At 45.0% G+C, this 18,557-nt stretch overlaps 1 protein-coding gene across 4 annotated transcripts in view; it reads right to left on the minus strand.

Annotated features, from left to right (window-relative positions):
• Positions 1-2,781: 2,781 nt before the first annotated feature.
• ACBD6 (acyl-CoA binding domain containing 6) overlaps positions 2,782-18,557 on the minus strand; it is a 195,760-nt gene continuing 179,984 nt past the window's right edge. For all 4 annotated transcript variants that reach the window (XR_016210356.1, XM_002715013.6, XM_089299466.1 and 1 more), the window contains one exon: positions 2,782-3,069. Coding sequence is in view for 3 of the 4 variants with exons in the window: in XM_002715013.6 (XP_002715059.3) it covers positions 2,915-3,069 (155 nt within the window). In the remaining variant the exon portion in view is untranslated. The remainder of the gene's footprint in view (positions 3,070-18,557) is intronic.

The raw sequence follows: 18,557 nt of genomic DNA on the forward strand, positions 1-18,557 counted from the left end.
GGCTGATGTTGTGGCATAACGGGTTAAGCCACCTCCTATGATGCCAGCATCCTATATGGGCACTGGCTCAAGTCCTGGCTGCTCCACTTCCGATCCAGCTCTCTGCTACGGCCTGGGAAAGCAGTGGAAGATGGTCCAAGTGCTTGGGCCTCTGCACCTGTGTGGGAAACCTGGAAGAAGCTCCTGGCTCTTGATCAGTATAGCTGTGGCTGTTGCAGCCATTTGGGGAGTGAACCAGTAGATGGAAGATCTCTCTCTCCCTCTCTCTGTCTGTTAACTGCCTCTCAAATAAATAAATACATCTAAAAATAAAAAAAATTTAAACATCTAAAAAAAAAGACACCAAGATCCAGCGTTCTCTGACATTCATGAATGAAACCTTCCTCTTAAGACACAAGTAGATATCACAGATTATTATACAATAGTAAGATTTTTGAAAATTCAAGTACTTGTGATCAAAGAATAGAGATTTTGAAAACTTATTTTAGAATGTACCTGATGGCTATTTTTAGTGATAGCTTTGAATGTAAAATTTAAACCTTTAAAGTTACTAAAAACCAAAATATATTGTTTAAAACAAAGTTTTAAATGTGGCAAAACAGATAATAAAAAGGGCCAGTGCTGTGGTGTAGTGGTCTAACCCTCCACCTGTGGCTCCAGCATCCTGTATGGGCACTGTTTGTGTTCTGGTTGCTCCTCTTCCCATCCAGCTCTCTGCTAATGTCCTGGGAAAGCAGTGGAAGATGGCCCAAGTACTTGGGCCCCTGCACCCATGTAGGAAATGTGGAAGAAGCTCCTGGCTCCTGGCTTCAGACTGGTCCAGCTCTGGCCACTGCGGCCATCTGGGGAGTGAACCAGCGGATGGAAGACCTTTTTCTCTGTCTCTGACTCTGCCTCTCAAATAAATAAATAAAATCTTTAAAAAAATTGTTTGAGAAATATCAAAGTCAAATTGTAAAATGGAGATAAAAAGGAGTTTCTTGATGGCTTCTTGCTTACACAACTACCTTAAACATCTGAAATGAATAATTTTTGATCTGCTAATATCCTAAAAGTACATAAGATAATATCAACTAAAAACTGCATGCAATATCTTGGTCACTGTTACTATAATTAATGTAGAATGTTTCTTAAAAACCCATGCAACTGAGTGGAACATGGGGGAGGAGAGCTAACCAGTAGGTTGCAGTGCAGTTAGGACGGTGTGAAAGGACAGACAATGAAGAACAAACTCTTAGAATTGCAGTAACACGCATATCACTCCCAAAGATAACTCAGAGATTATTCAAAAAATGAGTCGTCTTTGTGAATGGTTTTGGTTTACATGACAGAAAATAAGTGAGGCTAGAAAAATCACAAAATAAGCATCATTAAAATATGCCTCATTTCTGTTCCGGAGGGTCTTGTTCCAGAAAGACAGGTCAGCTTAAGCTGATGCAAATCCTGTCCACTGGTGAGGGCCCCACTAGGAAAGTTTACTCCTGTCGTCCTAATAACACTTGCTAGAAAAATTATCTTTTGAATGCTTATCTTTGCATCTCGACTCACTTCTCACTTTCTCTTTAACGACAACTATCTACTTGCTTTTTAAAAAAGGTTTATTTTATTTACTTGAAAGGCAGAGTTGGAGAGAGAAATAGGGATAGAGAGAGGTCTTCCATGTGCTGGTTCATTCCCCAGGTAGCCACATGGCCTGGGGCTAGGTCAGGCTAAAGCCAGGAGCCAGGAGCCAAGGAGCTTCATCCAGGTCTCCCAGGTAGGTGCAGGGTCCCAAGCACCTGGGCCATCTTCTGTTGCTTTCCCAGGAACATTAGCAGGGAGCTGGATAAGGAAGTGGAGCAGTCAGGACTCGAACCAGAGCCATATGGGATGCCAGCACTGCAGGCAGTGGCTTTACCGTTATGCCACAGCGCCAGCCCCTCTATCTGCTTTACATATGAAGTGTCATGGAATCCCCCCGATGAAGTTCTTGATGCTTAAAGGGGAAAACAAGAGAGTCAGTTTCAACAGCAGCATGTTCTTTCAACACTGTGGCATGCTTGTTTGTGTTTCCAAAACAAAATAAAAGCTGTTCTGGTATGCAGCAATATCTTCAGCAACAAACCAGACAGCCCCAGAGAGACCTAACAGCTCGGGCCTGAGCTTCTTCCAGAGATTACGGCGACGCATGGCAGGGACACCACAGCCAACTCTGTCAGGGTCCTGCCGAGATTCTGTCCTCATTTTGAGGAATCCTGACCCAGCCAACAACGAATGCTCCAGAATCTGTTTTAATCCTAGAGCGAGGCCACTGAGTAGTATTTTGAAATGCCCAGGGTTTTGAGATTTTCAGTAAATCAGGTTATTGTTCAGATTTCTACACCCCTCATGTGACAAAATCCTGCCTTTTCTTCCGTGTTCTTTTTCTTAACACCCTTCTTTCTTATCTTCCCCATTCTGTCTGCCAAAAGAACAGACATGGTAGCTACCTATTCAGACCAGCCGCACATAATATTACAAGGTCGTTTGATCACCGCCACATCGAGACTTCATGAAACTTTGCCCAATCATCAGTAACAGTGCTCTTGGTCACATTTTGCTTCTGCGGGATTTTTAAAAGAGCGGCCATGTTTAATACTGTGAAATACGACCTGTCTCCTCCTCTCTCCACCCTCCGGAGCAGTGATAAATTCCAGAGCACGCTCAGCAGAATTGGATTATATTATGCACAGTACACACGCTCACCACCAAAACTCACTCCGGAATGTATGCACGGACAGTGAATTGCTGAGACTTCAAAAATCCCAGTTCGTCAGAACTGATTTTATTAGCCAACGCACACCAAAGACGGGTGGTAAAGAAGCAGTATTCTCGCAGCTTTCATTCAACACTGAAGCCCTACCCCATTACAGACTGTGCTTTCCCAGTCTTTTGGTTAGGCCTTGCCAGCCGTGTGCCGCTGCAGCACCGAAGAAACTGCTTTGCAGCCCGTCACCTCTTCCGGCAGGCAGCCGTCCTGGTCTCGGAGAGTGGGGTCAGCGCCAGACTGGAGCAGCAGCTCCACGATATCCAGAAACTCACAGGCGGCGGCTGAAAGGAAAATCAACAGACAGGGAAGCAGGTTCACCGTGAACCAGGGAAAAGACTGGTGGCAAGGCAAGTGCTGAGCGGTAAGGAGTGCCTATCTACCGGCATTCTGCTGAGGACTGTGGCGTCATCACACTGGGCCTTCACATCTTAGGAAAATCAAACACAGCTTTTTGGCTGCCCACAAACACACATGAACAGTTGTTTTTTTTTTTTAATTGTGAAGCTTCTTCATTCTCTTCTTTAAGGATAAAGGGAAATTTTTAAAAAGGATTTATTCTTTAAGGATAAAGGAAATTAAAAAAAAAGATTTATTTATTTATTTGAAAGACAGAGTAATAGAGAGGCAGAGGCAGAGACAGAGAGAGACAGACAGAGAAAGAGAGAGATATCATTCATCTGCTGATTCACACCCCAAGTGGCCACAACTACTGGAGTTGGGCCAATCTGTAGCCAGGAGCTTCTTCCGGTCTCCCACTTGGGTGCAGGGGCCCAAGGACTTGGCCCATCTTTCACTGCTTTCCTAGGTTCATTAGCAGGGAGCTGGATGACAAGTGGAGCACCTGGGACTTGAACCAGTGTGCCCATATGGGATGCTGGCACTGTAAACAGCAGCTTTACCCGCTACATCACAGCACTGGCTCCGGAAGTTTTTAATTTTTAAAAATCATTTATTTGAGAGGTACACAGAGAGAGACCACTTTCATCCACTGATCTACTCCTTAAATGTCTGAAAGGGCCAGAATGGGGCTGGGCTGAAGCCAGGAGCTCAATCCAGATCTCCCAACCACTGGAGGACATCACTGCTGTTGCCCAGGGCTTCCATTAGCAGGAAGACAAAGTCAGGAGCCAGAGCTGGGTACTGGGCCCAGGTACTGAAATATGGAATGAAATGTCTTAATGGGAGTCTCAATTGCTAGGTTAAATACCTGCCCCAAGAACCTGTCTAAAACAATAAATAGCACCAACAAGTGTCCCTGATATATCCTTGGCATAGGAAGGGGGGTGGTGGAAGGAGCTACAGATATCAAGAGTTATTATCGGGCTGGCATGGTGGCACAGTGGGTCATGCTGCTACCTGCAACACCAGCATCCCAAATGGCAACTGGTTTGTGTCCCAGCCGCTCCACTTCTGACCCAGCTCCCTGCAAACGCACCTGGGAAAGCAGCAGAAGATGGCCCGAGTGCTTGCATCCCCACCACCCATGTGGGAGACCTGGAAGAAGCTTTTGGTTTCTGACTTTGGCCTGGCCCATACCTGGCTGTTGCAGCCATTTGGGGAGTGAACCAGCAGATGGAAGAACTCTCTTTTTTAGTTTTTTTAAAAGACATCAAGAATTTGGCATGGGATTGCCTCAGGATGGACAAAGCACAGGGTTAGCACAGTCACCTATTCTGCAGATGTATGGATACGTAATTTACGACAAAGCTGCATCACTGGTCAGTGAGGAAATTAGCTCTAATAATTACATGGTGCTGACACCACTGGGCTAAAGGCAAAAACAGGCAACTCGTGGAAGAGGAAACATAAATGACAATGAACAAATGAAGAGGAGCAACCACACGTGAGCAATCAGGAGATGCAAAGCTCTGAGAATGCCAAGCATTTGGAGGACCAGGGCAAGGCACCGCCAGCCCCAGGCTTCTGAGAGTGTTCACTGGTGTGGATACTCTGGACAACTTAGTATTTCAGACTGCACAAAGCCTCCAACCCCGAATCCCACTTCTAGTTCCATGCTCTACAGAAAGCTTTGCAGGTGTTCTCCAGGAGGTATGTGCAAGATGTACACAGCAGTACTGTTCACAACAGGCCCCAAGGTGAACAATCCAAATGTTCGTTAACATGCCAAAACAGAACACAGTTCACTTTAAAATGAAATCCCACACAGCACTGAAAAGTAATGAACTACAAGTTCACCTAAAATGGATTTCTCTCTGAAACAATGTTAAAGAAAAAAAGTCAAAAGAATACACAGGGTATGATTCCTTTTAATCAAAGTTTAAAAATAGACAAAATCAAACACTGTTGTTCAGACTTCCAAGTACACAGTGAAACTTTAAAGGAATAATTAATATAAAACTTAGAATAGTGATCCAGGACGTGACAGGAGAGCCATGTGCCTGCAGAGCTACATACAGGGGTTTCAAAGATACTACTGAGGAGGTTCTATTTTATTTACTTATTTTAAAAAGATTTCATATCTGAGAATTAGAGTTACAGAGAAAGAGGGATCTTCCACCTCTGATTCACTTCCCACATGGCTGCAATGGACAGGGATGGGCCCAGCTGAAGCCAGAAATTCCACGCAGGTCTCCCACCTGGTGGCAGTGACCCAAGTCCTAGGCCATCGTCTGCCCAGGCAGGAAGCTGGCCTGCAAGCAGAGCAGCCGGTCTGCAGCTGGTGCTCCCGTCTGGGACGTGGGATGCTGCCATCACTAGCGGCAGCTCAACCCAGTGCATGCTGGCCCCAAGGGTTTATTTCTTAGGTGGTGGCACCTTTTTCTAAGGCCACATTTTAAGTCCTTCATGTAACTATATATTCTTTTGTAATGTGGTATGACAATAAGAAAGTTCCAAAGAAGGGAAGGCCGGCTCTGGAGCTTGATTCCACAGCCCTTTTACGGAGTGCTCTCTGCACTCTACCGCTAAGGATACAGGGACGGTTTCTCTCGAGAACCTATACAAATTTGGAAACAGCCCACTTTAATACAAAAGAATGATAAACACTATGGCAGAGACACACACACTGCAAAGGCACTGGAGAAGGCAGAAAGTGGGGGCTTAGGAAAAGCACACGAGCTGGTGTAGAAGCTGGCTTTGCAGAGTAGCATGAAATCCTTTGGCCACTGCAGCGGGAAAACACACCAGCAGAAGCAGGAAAGTATCTGCTGACTCAGGCAGTAAGAGCGAGCAGAAAGCAGACAGGCAAGGCTGGCAGCGTGGCGCAGAGGCTGAGCCAATGTCTGGTGTCTGCACCCCATCTGAGCACTCGTTCTGAGCAGGGGCTGAGCCAATGTCTGGTGTCTGCACCCCATCTGAGCACTCGTTCTGAACCAGTGCTGGCTGTTCCACTTCCGATCCAGCTCCCTGCTAGTGCACCCAGGAAGGCAGCGGAAGATGGTCCCAGTGCTTGGGCCCCTGCCACCCGTGTGGGAGAGCTAAATGGAGTTGCAGGCGCCTGGCTTGGGGAATGAACCAGCAGATGGAAGATATCTTTCTATCTCTGTCTCTCCCTCTATCTAAGTCTGCCTTTCAAACAAATAAATAAATCTTAAAAAAAAAAAAAAAAAAAGGAAGGAAGGAGAGAGGCTGGATTGAAGTCAAAATCATGTACAGTCTTGACTGCCATACTAAGAAGTTTGGGTCTTACTGAGTGATCCACAGATAGGAACAAGGAGGGAAGTGGCATAATTCAGCCTCTGTGCTAGGATGGTAATTCTATAAAGAGCGACTGAGGGAGCCAAAAAATTTGTGGCAGGTGAGCCAATTAGGAGACCGTGGTAGTCCCTTAGGGTCTTGAAAGTAGCCCATGTCAGCAGGAATATAAAGAAGGGTATGAATAACGGAGCCATTGAAATTCAAGTAGGACACAGAGCAAAGTACTGGCTGTGCTGCAAGAAGTGAGGCAATCAGAAGAATCAAACGTGACACCCTGTTTCCAGTCTGGGGGACCACAGATGTCTGACATTATCTCTAAAATCAGGAACTACGGGCAGTTGTAGTGCAGCTGGGTAAACTGCCGCCTGCAACACTGGCATCCCATGTAAGCTCAGTGGTGCCAGGAAACAGCTTTGTTGGATACGCAGTAGGTAAAATGTGAATCTGAAAACAGCTCATGCCTCACACACTATTATCTCTATCTGCACTGTGTAACGTGACTTCCTGGAGACCGATCTTTTGAGCTCAGAAAATTTAGCAATTTTTCTGGACAGTTTTCTTTCTTATTTTCATTTATTCGAAAGGCAGAGAGACAGAGATAGACATAGATCTTCCATCTGATGGTTCACTCCCCAAATGCCTGCAAGAGTCAGGGGTGGACCAGGTCAAAGCCAGGAGCCTGGAACTCAATCTGGGTCTCCCATGGGGGCGGCAGGGAGCCAAGTACTTGATCCACCATCTGCTGCCTCCCGGGGTGTGCATTAGCAGGAAGCTGGATCAGAGATGGAGTGACCAGGGCTGGAACCAGGCACTGTGACAGGAGACCAAGAGTTCCAAGCAGCGACTTAACCACTGTATCAGAGGCCTGCCCCGCTGTCTGTACAGTTTTTTAAGAGGCAGCTACTCAGGTCCCACTTGTATGGCTGACCACACTTCACAGCCATCCGTTCTCCTGTGTAAAGGAAGAGGGTTTCTCTCCCCCTGGCTTACTGAGGCGACATTCACTTTTAAAGAATTCAGTACACTCTGACAGTGTCTACTTGTGTAACTGCCACCACGGCCACGACAGGACACGGCCATCACCACAGAGGTCCCTGCTGCCTCGTGCCGTCCTCCAGTCTGTGCTCAGCCACAGCCTCTGGCAGCGCTCGACTGTCCCCGTGCACTGGCCTTCATATACCACACAGTTTTTGGTGTCTGGCTTCTTTCACTGAGCAGACTGCCACGGAGATTCGCCCAGGTTGCTCCTGCAAGTATCAGTATTACTCCCTCTTCATTGCCGAGTATTATTTCATCATGTGGATGCATGCAGGCGTCTGGGTTGTTTGGCTCTGACATTATCAGTAAAGATCTCTGTGTGGACCTGGACATCTTTTGGGTATGTATACAAGAGTGGAACTGCGGAGTCACACAGCAAGTGAATGTTTATAAGAAACTACCAAATCTTTCCCAAGTCTGCTTATGTGCTGATCATCTTTCTTTCTTTTTAAGATTTATTTATTTATTTGAAAGGCAGAGTTAGGGAGAGGCAGAGGCAAAGAGAGAGAGAGAGAGAGAGAGGGAGAGAGAGAGAGAGAGAGAGAGGTCTTCCATCTGCTGGTTCATTTCCCAAATGGCGCAGCAGCTGGAGCTGGGCCGATCTGAAGCCAGGAGCCAGGAGTTTCTTCCTGGTCTCCCACATGGGTGCAGGGGCCCAAGCATTTGGGTCATTTTCCGCTGCTTTCCCAGGCCACAGCAGAGAGCTGGACCAGAAGTGCAGCAACCAGGTCCTGAACCGGCGCCCATATGGGATATGGCATGGCAGGCGGGGGCTTTTCCCACTATGCCACAGTGCTGGCCAGCTGGTCCCCCTAAATAATTTTTATCAATACTTTTAAATTTCTGAAGAGTTTTATAAACCATTGTACACCAAATTAGATTCAAATGGAAGACAGTCTCTCATAAAATAGGACAAAGTTAAAGATATACTGCCTAGTAGAAGATGGCCCAACTGCTTGGGCCCTGCACCTGCATGGGAGACCAGGAGGAAGCACCTGGCTCCTGGCTTCAGATCGGCATAGCTCCGGCTGTTTCGGCCATCTGGGGAGTGAACCAACGGGAGGAAGACCTTCCTCTCTGTCTCTCTCTCTCACTGTCTGTAACTCTACCTGTCACATAAATTAAAAAAAAAAAAAATCTTAAAAAAAAAAAAGATATACTGCCTAGGGACCAGTCCTGTGGCACAGTGGGTTAAACAACGCTGAGGCCTGCAGCACCACATGGACACTGGTTCAAGTCTCAGCTTCCAGTCCAGCTCTCTGCTGTGGCCTGGGAAGGCAGTAGAAGATGTCCAAGTGCTTGGGCCCTGCACCTGCGTGGCAGACCAGGATAAAGCTCCCGGCTCCTGGCTTTGGCTTGGCCCAGCCCTGGCCACTGCAGCCTTTGGGAAGTGAACCAGCGGACAGCAGCTCTCTGTCTCTCCTATCTCTTTGTGACTGCCTCTCAAATACATAAGTACAATTAAAAAAAAAAAAAAAAGACAAGACACACTGCCTAGTATAAAGCAGCTGTGAGAAGAGGGTGTTTATCCTGCACATAACTAGCTACATGACTTCTTTTGAGCAATGATTATTTAATCTTTACAGAACAACTAGAGCTTTGACTTATTGTGAGAAACACTGTTGGGTTTTAAAACAAGACCTTTCAGCAGTATCAGAGGAAGAAACTTCCTAGTGCTTAACTCGGTGCTACAGGGGCCAGCACCGTGGTGGAGCAGGTTACCCTTCTGCTGGCATCACACACCAGTTAGAGTTCTGGCTGCTCCACTTCCAATCCAGCTCCCTGCTAACACCTCTGGGAAAGCAGCAAATGGCCCAAGTGCTTGGGCCCCTGCACCCAGGTAGGAGACCTGGAAGTTCCTGGCTTTGGCCTGGCCCAGCCCTGGACGTCGTGGCCATTTGGGGAGTGAACCAGTGGATGGAAGGTCTCTGTCTGTCTCTCCCTCTCTGTATCTGAAAATTCTGATTTTTAAATAAATAAACAAATCTTAAACAAAACAAAACAAAACAAATCTGTACTACAGGACAATAACCACTCTCATCTATCAGATCATACTTCACTCAAATCTAACTCAACATTTAGCATGAAGGTCAGGGCTAAACAGAAGGAGACTACGGCTGAAGACACTACAGAGGGCCAGCTCAGACGAAGGGGCGCTGATTTCATGCGTGCCGGATGATGAAATGACCTTTCCAGCAGCCACACAGAATCTAATCTATGGAGCAAACCCAGGAATGAAGCATGAAATCTGAAGTTCCGCTCTAGAGGACTAAAGCCAACCAGAGAGGAAAGGCTACCTGGGGTATACAAGTTTCCTAACTGGACCGAAGGGAAAACAACTTTCGTTCAAGTCTAACTATAAAGTGAGATTTAAGTTTGGAGTTTCAGAGTCGCAAAACAATACTTTCTGGGGGAGGGATGTGGTATCCATATGAAACCAGTTTTATGAATAAATGCCTGGGATTTACTCAGACAGATTCATAGGAGCGTATAGGCAGGAAAGAAGCTGCAATTGAGAGAAAAACAGGAAGAGACTGAATGAGTTCTGCTGTGTTTTTAAAAACGCATACATGAAATACGCGACGTCCGTTCTCTTTATATAAGTCAGTCAATACTATTTTTCTAAAAGGACAGAGTCCTTTCATTCCACACGGGTGAATCACACCCCGACAGGAGCAAGACACTCACAGCCTCTTGGAGATGCACTGTTGGGTAGGCGCCCATTATGTCTCTGTTAGCACAGAGCCTGCTGTCACACACAGGTGCCCAAGGAATATGAAGGTACTTCAAAATACCCATGGAAAAGGACATTAAAAAGTTTATTGTGACACATAAAAAGATTCTGAAATCTTGCAGAGTATTTTTCTTAATGTGCATTTCCAAGAACTTTTTGAAGATTCCTTTTATTCATGGATTTCAAACTAAACTTAACACTTCAATTTTTCCATGAACTTTCTGAAGTATCCTGGTAGTTGCTGGAAGACACATTTCCTACCAACTAGATGGTGAGCTCCCTGAACATGTGCTGGTTCACATTCTCAGCACAGTGCTGAGATTTTTGCTTGAAATTCATTAGTTAATTGATTTCTCTCTCTGGCATCTTCAGTGAAGCATGCAGTCGGAGTCGTCTTTCAGAAATGTGTAAGCTGCCCAGCCCTCAAGACAGACAAAGGGAAGGGGGAGGCGAGAGGATGAGCAGCAAGGGTGCTAGCATTTCACCAAATTACTGAAGGGATACACTGGTACCCACAATGTGCTGAGAAATACAAAACAGTCATAAGCCCATCTTGGAAAAGCCTGAGCAAGTCTATAGGGATTAGAACAGTTGTTGAATTTATGGTACCCTGGGAACCTCTATTTGTCAAGTGCCATGGAGGCAGCCCTGACACTGGCACAGGTGAAGATGAATTTTCATTCAGAGCAGTGAGCCTTCTGACTCCATTAATCCTCAGGGTTTTGATGATGAATTTCTTTCTTTTTTATTTTATTTATTTTCACTCTAATGCCTCCTCCCACGGCTGTGTAACAGTGTGGCTGGAATAGAACAGATGGCGCTTTACGTGGAAGACCGAAGGCTCATGAGGATACAAAGCCTGCCCACTCTGAAATCACATGACTCCACGTACGAGGAAAGCCTTGATTTCCCTTGGGAGACACAGATGCAATGATATTAATATTCCCAGTGGAGGAAGAGGAGGGGAAGGCTAACAGGCCATTTATAAGGAAGACCACACTTATACCAATATACTCTTCAGCAAGGACCACAGTTAATCACAAAATAACAGAAGGACCAATATCTGACGATTCAAAAACACCCAGGTAAAACGTAGGCAAATAATGGTTTTGGTATGCCACAGCACAAAGACTGTCTAGAATGAACTAGTAAGCGCACACAGTGGTAGAATCCTGGCCTCTAGTTAACCTGTGATTGGCTCTGACCCAGTTTTAATCGGAAGAAGCCAGGATTTACAACCTGCTTAAGGATGGAGTTTGACAACTGCTATAATCAGGAGAGCTGTCAACACAAGGACAGCTGTCAAGCCCAACCGTAATTCATAAAAAATAATAGCTAAGCCCTCAAGCACATCCTCAACACTGCTGGATTTAACCACACTTACAGGTTTATGAAACTTGCAAAAATAGGCTTAGGGCCCTAAAATCAAATCAAACAATAATAAAAAAAAGCCACTGAGTGCCCACTAAATAAAAAGGGTTAAATAATATTAAGTAACTAAAAGGACAAAACATGCCCAGCATATTCCCTGGCATAAAACAGGTGCTTAATAAATGGTTATTATTATTATTATTATACACAAGACTGACTATCTTAAACTCTGGCAAAAAGTCCAGTGACCTAGTTTAAAACACTCTAAATTAAAAACAAATCACTCCAAAATGATTAAATTTAAAATGTGAATTTTGGGCAGGCACTTGGTGCAGCAGTTAAGCTGCTGCGTGGGATACCTGCCTTCCACATCAGAGTGCCTGGGCTTGAGTCCTGGCTCTACTCCTGATTCTGGAATCTGCTAACATGCACCTGGGGAGGCTAAAGGTAAAGGCTCAAACAGAGCCCTGGCCCAGTTCAGCCTTGACTGCTGGGGGCAACTGGGGAGTGACCCAGAAGATGAGAGATCTTTCTTGCACCCTGCCTTTCAAATAAAATACATTTCTATAAGTTTTATGAAACATTACTGAGCTGTCAAAATATTTTAGCTTTATATACTTATAATGCTCAAATTTCTGACCAATGATATTATTTTACTATTCACTTATTTTAACACATATATTTGTTTTGTTCTTCCCACAAGATTAATATAATCTAAGAGAGAGAAATGAAAGTTGTTTTCCTAGATCAATTTTGAGTCCTATTCCCAAGTCATGGATGCTTTTTATTTATGTCTAAACTCTCAGTGAACAGAAGTAAGGCAATAAAAGTACATGCATGGAGAGAAATCGATGTATGTGTTTATTCACAAGTACAGTTTTGGAAATTAGCCTTGAGCCACTAAGATGACCAGTGATAAAGGTCTTTTCTTTACTTTATTTCTATAGAAGATTATATTTCATAAAATAATGTATGTTTTAAAAAGATCCAGGGAAGTACTTACTTAAGAAATTATGAACAGAGGATTGAATGTGAAAGTGTCTTGGTTCTACTACCTACAACTGGCCTCCCTCTGTCAATGACACATCACTTCTCTAGACTCCAGTTTTCTATCTGCAGGTGGAGGAAAGCAACATTCAACTCAGCCACTTGTTGGGAAGACTAAAGAAGACTACACAATCAGGGACAGAAGGGGGCGGTGTTTGGTACTGCCTGGGGTGCCCACATCCCACACCCCAGTGCCTGGTTTGGGTCCTGACCCCTCTGCTCCTGATCCAGTTTCCTGCAAATGTGTACTACAGAAGGCAGATGATGGCTTAAGGACTTGGGTCCCTGCCATCCACGTGGGAGACTGGATGGAGTTCTGGGCTCCTGGCTTCAGCTTGGACCAGCCCTGGGTGTTGCATGCATCTGGGGATGAACTAGTGAATGGAAGATTTCTGTTTCTCTCTTACTGGTTTTCAAATAAAATAAATAAAAAATTTAAAATATACAGGAACACTACAACTTATTCATCTAGGTTTAGATGTTCTTTGTGTTCAAACTTTTCATTGGAGTATAAAATACACACAGAAGAGTACCAATGTCATATTTGTAAATTTTCTTAAGAGGAACCTATCCATATAACTGGCACACAGATAAAGAATAGATTATTATTACACTCTCAGAAGCGACACTGCTGTGTTAACATTGCTATCCTACCCACTTCCACCAAGGTAATCATTATCCTGCCTACCAACACTACATGAGTTTTTCTTGGTTTTGACCTTTATATAAAAAAGAATAGCATGCTGTATGTGGTCTTCTGTGTCCAGCATTTGAGCTCAACAGTACACTTGTAAGCTGGTGCTGCGACTCACTAGGCTAATCCTCCACCTTGCAGCACCGGCACACCGGGTTCTAGTCCCGGTCGGGGCGCTGGATTCTGTCCCGGTTGCCCCTCTTCCAGGCCAGCCCTCTGCTGTGGCCAGGGAGTGCAGTGGAGGATGGCCCAAGTGCTTGGGCCCTGCACCCCATGGGAGACCAGGAGAAGCACCTGGCTCCTGCCATCGGATCAGCGCAGTGCGCCAGCCGCAGCGGCCATTGGAGGGTGAACCAACGGCAAAGGAAGACCTTTCTCTCTCTCTCTCACTGTTCACTCTGCCTGTCAAAAAAAAAAAAAAAAAAAAAAAGTACACTTGTGAGATTCAACCAAGTTGTTACATGGTGCTGTAGTTCATTCTCACTGCTCTATGGCATTCTATTGGTTGAATACTGTAATTATTCTGATGTGATCTTGTAATTCTTGAACTTGAAGATCCCAAAGTTTTACCAATCCTGGGAATTACCAGTAAATATCAATTCAAATACGGAATCTCCTCGAATCTCCCCTTCTGGAATGCCTACTAAAAATGCTCATTCTTCTCTTAATGTCTCTATTACACTTTCCAAGTCAATCTTTCTGTGCTGCCTCTTTTGGAAATTTCTCTATTTTTCAGCTCACCATTTTTCCCCCACTTGTCCCAATTCTTCACTTTAACCCACACATTATAAAATTTCTGGGGGCCAGTGCTGTGGCACAGAGGGTAAAGTTACTGCCTGCAGTGCTAGCATCCCATATGGGTGCCAGTTCGTGTCGTCCTGGCTGCTCCTCTTCCAATCCAGCTCTTTGCTATGGCCTGGGAATGCAGGTGAAGATGGCCCAAGTGCTTGGATCCCTGCACCCACAGGGGAGACCCAGAAGAAGCTCCTCTCTCCTGGTTTCAATTCAGCCCAGCTCTGGCCATTGCAGCCATTTGGGGAGTGAACCAGTGGGTGGAAAATCTCTCTTTCTCTCCAATAAATCTTTTAAAAATTCTGCATTTTTCCATTTATTTAAGTTCTATTTGGTTCTTTTTCAAACCTGCCTGTTCTCTCCTTGAGTGCCTTGTTCTTGTGCTCGTGGTTCTTTGCCTTTATCCAGACTTACTGTGATCATTTCTACCGAACAGTTTCACTGGCATTCCTCAGCTGCGATCTTGTGGCTGACCGTGTCTGCTGACACGCAAGCGTGCACTGTGATTCAGGACTGCGAGCTTCCTCTAAACAGGTCTTTATCTGTGGGAATTCTGTGCTTCTGGGCTAAAGATGTGTCCCTCAAGGGAAGTTTTGCGTCCACATCTGCCAGATCCCTTGGGAGAGGGTACATCAGCCCAGGACATCTCCTGTGTTAATTTCTTCACTTGAGGATTACTGAAACAATCAGAGGGTATAAATTCATCCTCCAAACTTGTGGGCGGTGGGGCTTTTCTCTTCCCATCCAAATACTGGTCTGAGGCATATAAGCATCTTTGCCCTCCCTTCCTTCACTGCAGAGTCAACTTTTTTTTCTTTGTCTGAACTGAGGATAAAGCCCTTATGGGATCCTGGCTTCCTTGTGGAGTCTCATTCCAACTGCTCTGATTCAAGAAGCCTTATTTCTAGGTGGTGTTGTCACTGAAACCCAAGCCCACTGTCTTCCCGGACACGGTGTTAGCTCATACACTTACCAGTGGGAGGTGAAGGAATCTGGGGACATCTTTTGAAAAAGATCTGGTATCTTTTACCCAGCAAATAGTAGGTATTCAATAAATATTTGTTCAATGAATGAAATAGTAATAAGGTAATTGATACTTAAAGTCCTAACAGACTCTAAGATATAGCCTATTCCTGTGAATTCTAGGTTCACAGCTTCTCTTTCCTTGGCAATGAACATTATTAGGTTTTTGTATATCCTTCCAGAATATCTTATGCACTTACTAGCAAATACATAAAGATATCTGCATGGTAGCACACTAAATACACCGTTTCATAACTTCACCCTACAACATATCGGATTTTCCATGATAGTACATAAAGAAAGCATAGCTTACTTTGAAGCCAGCTAGTAAGGTATTCTGAGAAATTCCTACCACAACTTCATTTTCCGTATCTCAGGCTTTACGGAAATATTCCTACATCCGTAGGAGCACGCACCCCTAATGGTTAGCTAAGGATGACAGGGTGCTTCACCTGGGTTCCCAGGTGCACATTCAGTCTGGTTTGGCTCCTGACAGAGTTTCTACACAGTAGAGAGAACAGGGAAACACAGCACTGAAAAATGTCAGTGAATGAATGAAAGATGGAATGAGGGCATGGACATAAGAACTCACTCAGCAGCCACGCGCGTGCACGGCAGAGGATGTCTGGCCAGCTGAGCAGAGCTCCAGACCTCACAGAAAATACTCTGGGGCTGGACAAAGTCGGTCTGTTGAAGCAAAGGCAGCAGAAGGGGCGGCCCTGAGTTTGGTGCTGCAGGCCTCACGGTCACTGTGAAGTTTCCTCTTTTTTCTTTTCTGACTCTGTAATGGGTTCACTTCTGCCTGGTTGCCCTAGGTGGCCATCACAGATGCAGGAGTGGACAAGAGGGTGTATGGGTTGGGCATTTGGTACGGTGGTTAGGAAGTCACCTGGGACAACTGCATCCCATATGAGAGGACCTGGCTGTGAGAACTGGCTCTGCTCCTGACTCCAGCTTCCTGCCAATGCACCCTGGGAGGCAGAGGTGATGGCTCAAATAACTGGGTCCCTGCCACCCACGTGGGAGACCCAGACAGAGTTCCTGGCTCCCAGCTTCGGACCCGCACAACCCAGTCCTGGCTATTGTGGGCTACCAGGGAGTGACTCAACATATGGGAGAGCTCTCGCTCTTCTAAATAAATAAATAGAAAGTAAGGTACAGAACACTCAGCTCTCCGTAATTCTGGAGGAGGTATAGGACAGGAACACCACATAAACATGTTGGAGAAGTGAGATACAAGCAGTGTGGAAGCAGGGCTGGGAAAGCATCCCTTTTTTCTCTTCTTTCCTAGTAAATCTGCAGATACGGGTTTGAGCTCCTGGCTCCCACAAGCAAGTTTATTATAACCCCTTCTGGTTTTGGTTTCCTCATTTATAAAAAGAGGGTAACAATAAAGAGGGCTGTTTGTAATCAGAAGTCTACAGATTACCTGTATACTATTTAGTATATACATACTTTAAATGGTTCTTTCAAAGGCATTTGACAACATAAAGTACATGTGTATGTATGGACATATCTAATTTTAATTAACAAATATTTCAAGCATGACATACAATCTAATACAGAGACTAATAAAACAAAATTTGGGCCATTGTAAATAATGCTACAACAAATGTTTTTTAATCATATCTAATTATATGCATGCTTGGGAGTTTTTATAGTATGTATCTAGAAGTGGAACTGCTGGATTGTAAAGTATGTGTAACTTCAACTTTATCAGATCTTGCCAAGCTCATCACAAAGTGGTGTGACAGGTGACACTCATCAAGCCTGTGAGAGTTCTTGTTACTTCACGTCCAACACTAGGACTTGTACATGTTTACAAACTGCCAACAGACCACTGTGAAACGGGGTCTAAATACGTGAACCTGCATTTTCTAATTGCTGGGAGACAATTCTCCAAGGGTCTCTTGTGTCTCTGTACATCTGGTATACAGAAGTACTGATGGCTTCTATGGCAGACTGTCTTTCCAAGGATGTTTATGCAGTGGACAGACTGGGGGAACAGACACAGTGTTTCCTTCCAGAGCACAGGGGAAGGTTTTTATCTTATTACTGTACAGAATAATAAAGGGAATCTCGCCAGGCAAAAGTTGGGTGGGAGTTGGGTAGGGGGATGGGTGTTGTGTAGGCAGTTAAGCCGCAGCGTAGGATGTCCTCATCCCGTATCACAGAGCCTGGCATGAGACTCGGTCACTCCTTTTCTGGTGCAGCTTCCAATGTGCCTGGAAGGCCGCAGATGACGACTCAGTACTTGGGTCTCTGTCACCCACGTGCGAGATCTGGATGGAGTTCCTGGCTCCTGGTTTGGCTTGCTCCAGCCCCAGCTACTGCAGGCATTTGGGGAATGAACCAATGGATGAAAAAAATCTCTGTCTCCCCCTTTTCTCTGTCACTCTTTCAAATTCATAAATCTTTTTTTTTTTGACAGGCAGAGTGGACAATGAGAGAGAGACACAGAGAGAAAGGTCTTCCTTTGCCGTTGGTTCACCCTCCAGTGGCCACCGCGGCCGGTGCGCTGCGGCCAGCACATAGCGCTGATCCGAAGGCAGGAGCCAGGTGCTTCTCCTGGTCTCCCATGGGGTGCAGGGCCCAAGCACTTGGGCCATCCTCCACTGCCTTCCTGGGCCACAGCAGAGAGCTGGCCTGGAAGAGGGACAACCAGGACAGAATCCGGCGCCCCAACTGGGACTAGAACCCGGTGTGCTGGTGCCGCAAGGCAGAGGATTAGCCTAGTGAGCCGCGGCGCCGGCCCAAATTAATACATCTTAAAAAAAAAAAAAAAAAAAAAAAAAAAAAAAAAAAAAAAAAAAGCTGGGTAGGTTTGTGTGTAGCTCCTTACCAAACAATGGAGTTCCCTAAGATTAGGATTCCTAAGCTATGCATAATACCCTATATGTGCAGTATGTAACAGGAAAAATGACAAAAACATGAAGCTCATGCTGCTTGCTGTGCAAAGTGTAGCAAAGCCTTTTGTCTGATTCAGGAATTTTGTTTCTTCTGCTGATGAGCATGAAACTATCAGGTTAACTTGTTAGCCTGCAAGTAGGGTACAGTCTAAGACTCTTCTCAGTTAGGCGTGAGGCTGAACGTCCTTTACTGTGGTTTGTTAGCTATCTGGCTTTATCCATTTGCATTGGCTTACCCCTATTTTTTTGGTCTGTTTTTCTATTGGATTGTCTTTGTTACTAACTGGGTAAGTGCCCATCACATATTCTGAATACTGATCCTATCTAAGTTATTTGCATTTAAATATCTTCTTCCTGTCTAAATCATGTATTTTTATTTTACTTATAATACCTTTTGCTTTAGAAAAGCTTAAATTTGTAATGTAGTCAAACTGTCACAATTTAGATTATGGTCTGTCCTTTCTCATGTTTTGTTAAAAAACCATTTCTTACCCCACATATTCT

Source organism: Oryctolagus cuniculus, chromosome 7, assembly GCF_051225735.1.
Source record: "Oryctolagus cuniculus isolate XC-2025 breed Fujian yellow rabbit chromosome 7, ASM5122573v1, whole genome shotgun sequence".
Classification (NCBI taxonomy): Eukaryota; Metazoa; Chordata; class Mammalia; order Lagomorpha; family Leporidae; genus Oryctolagus; species Oryctolagus cuniculus.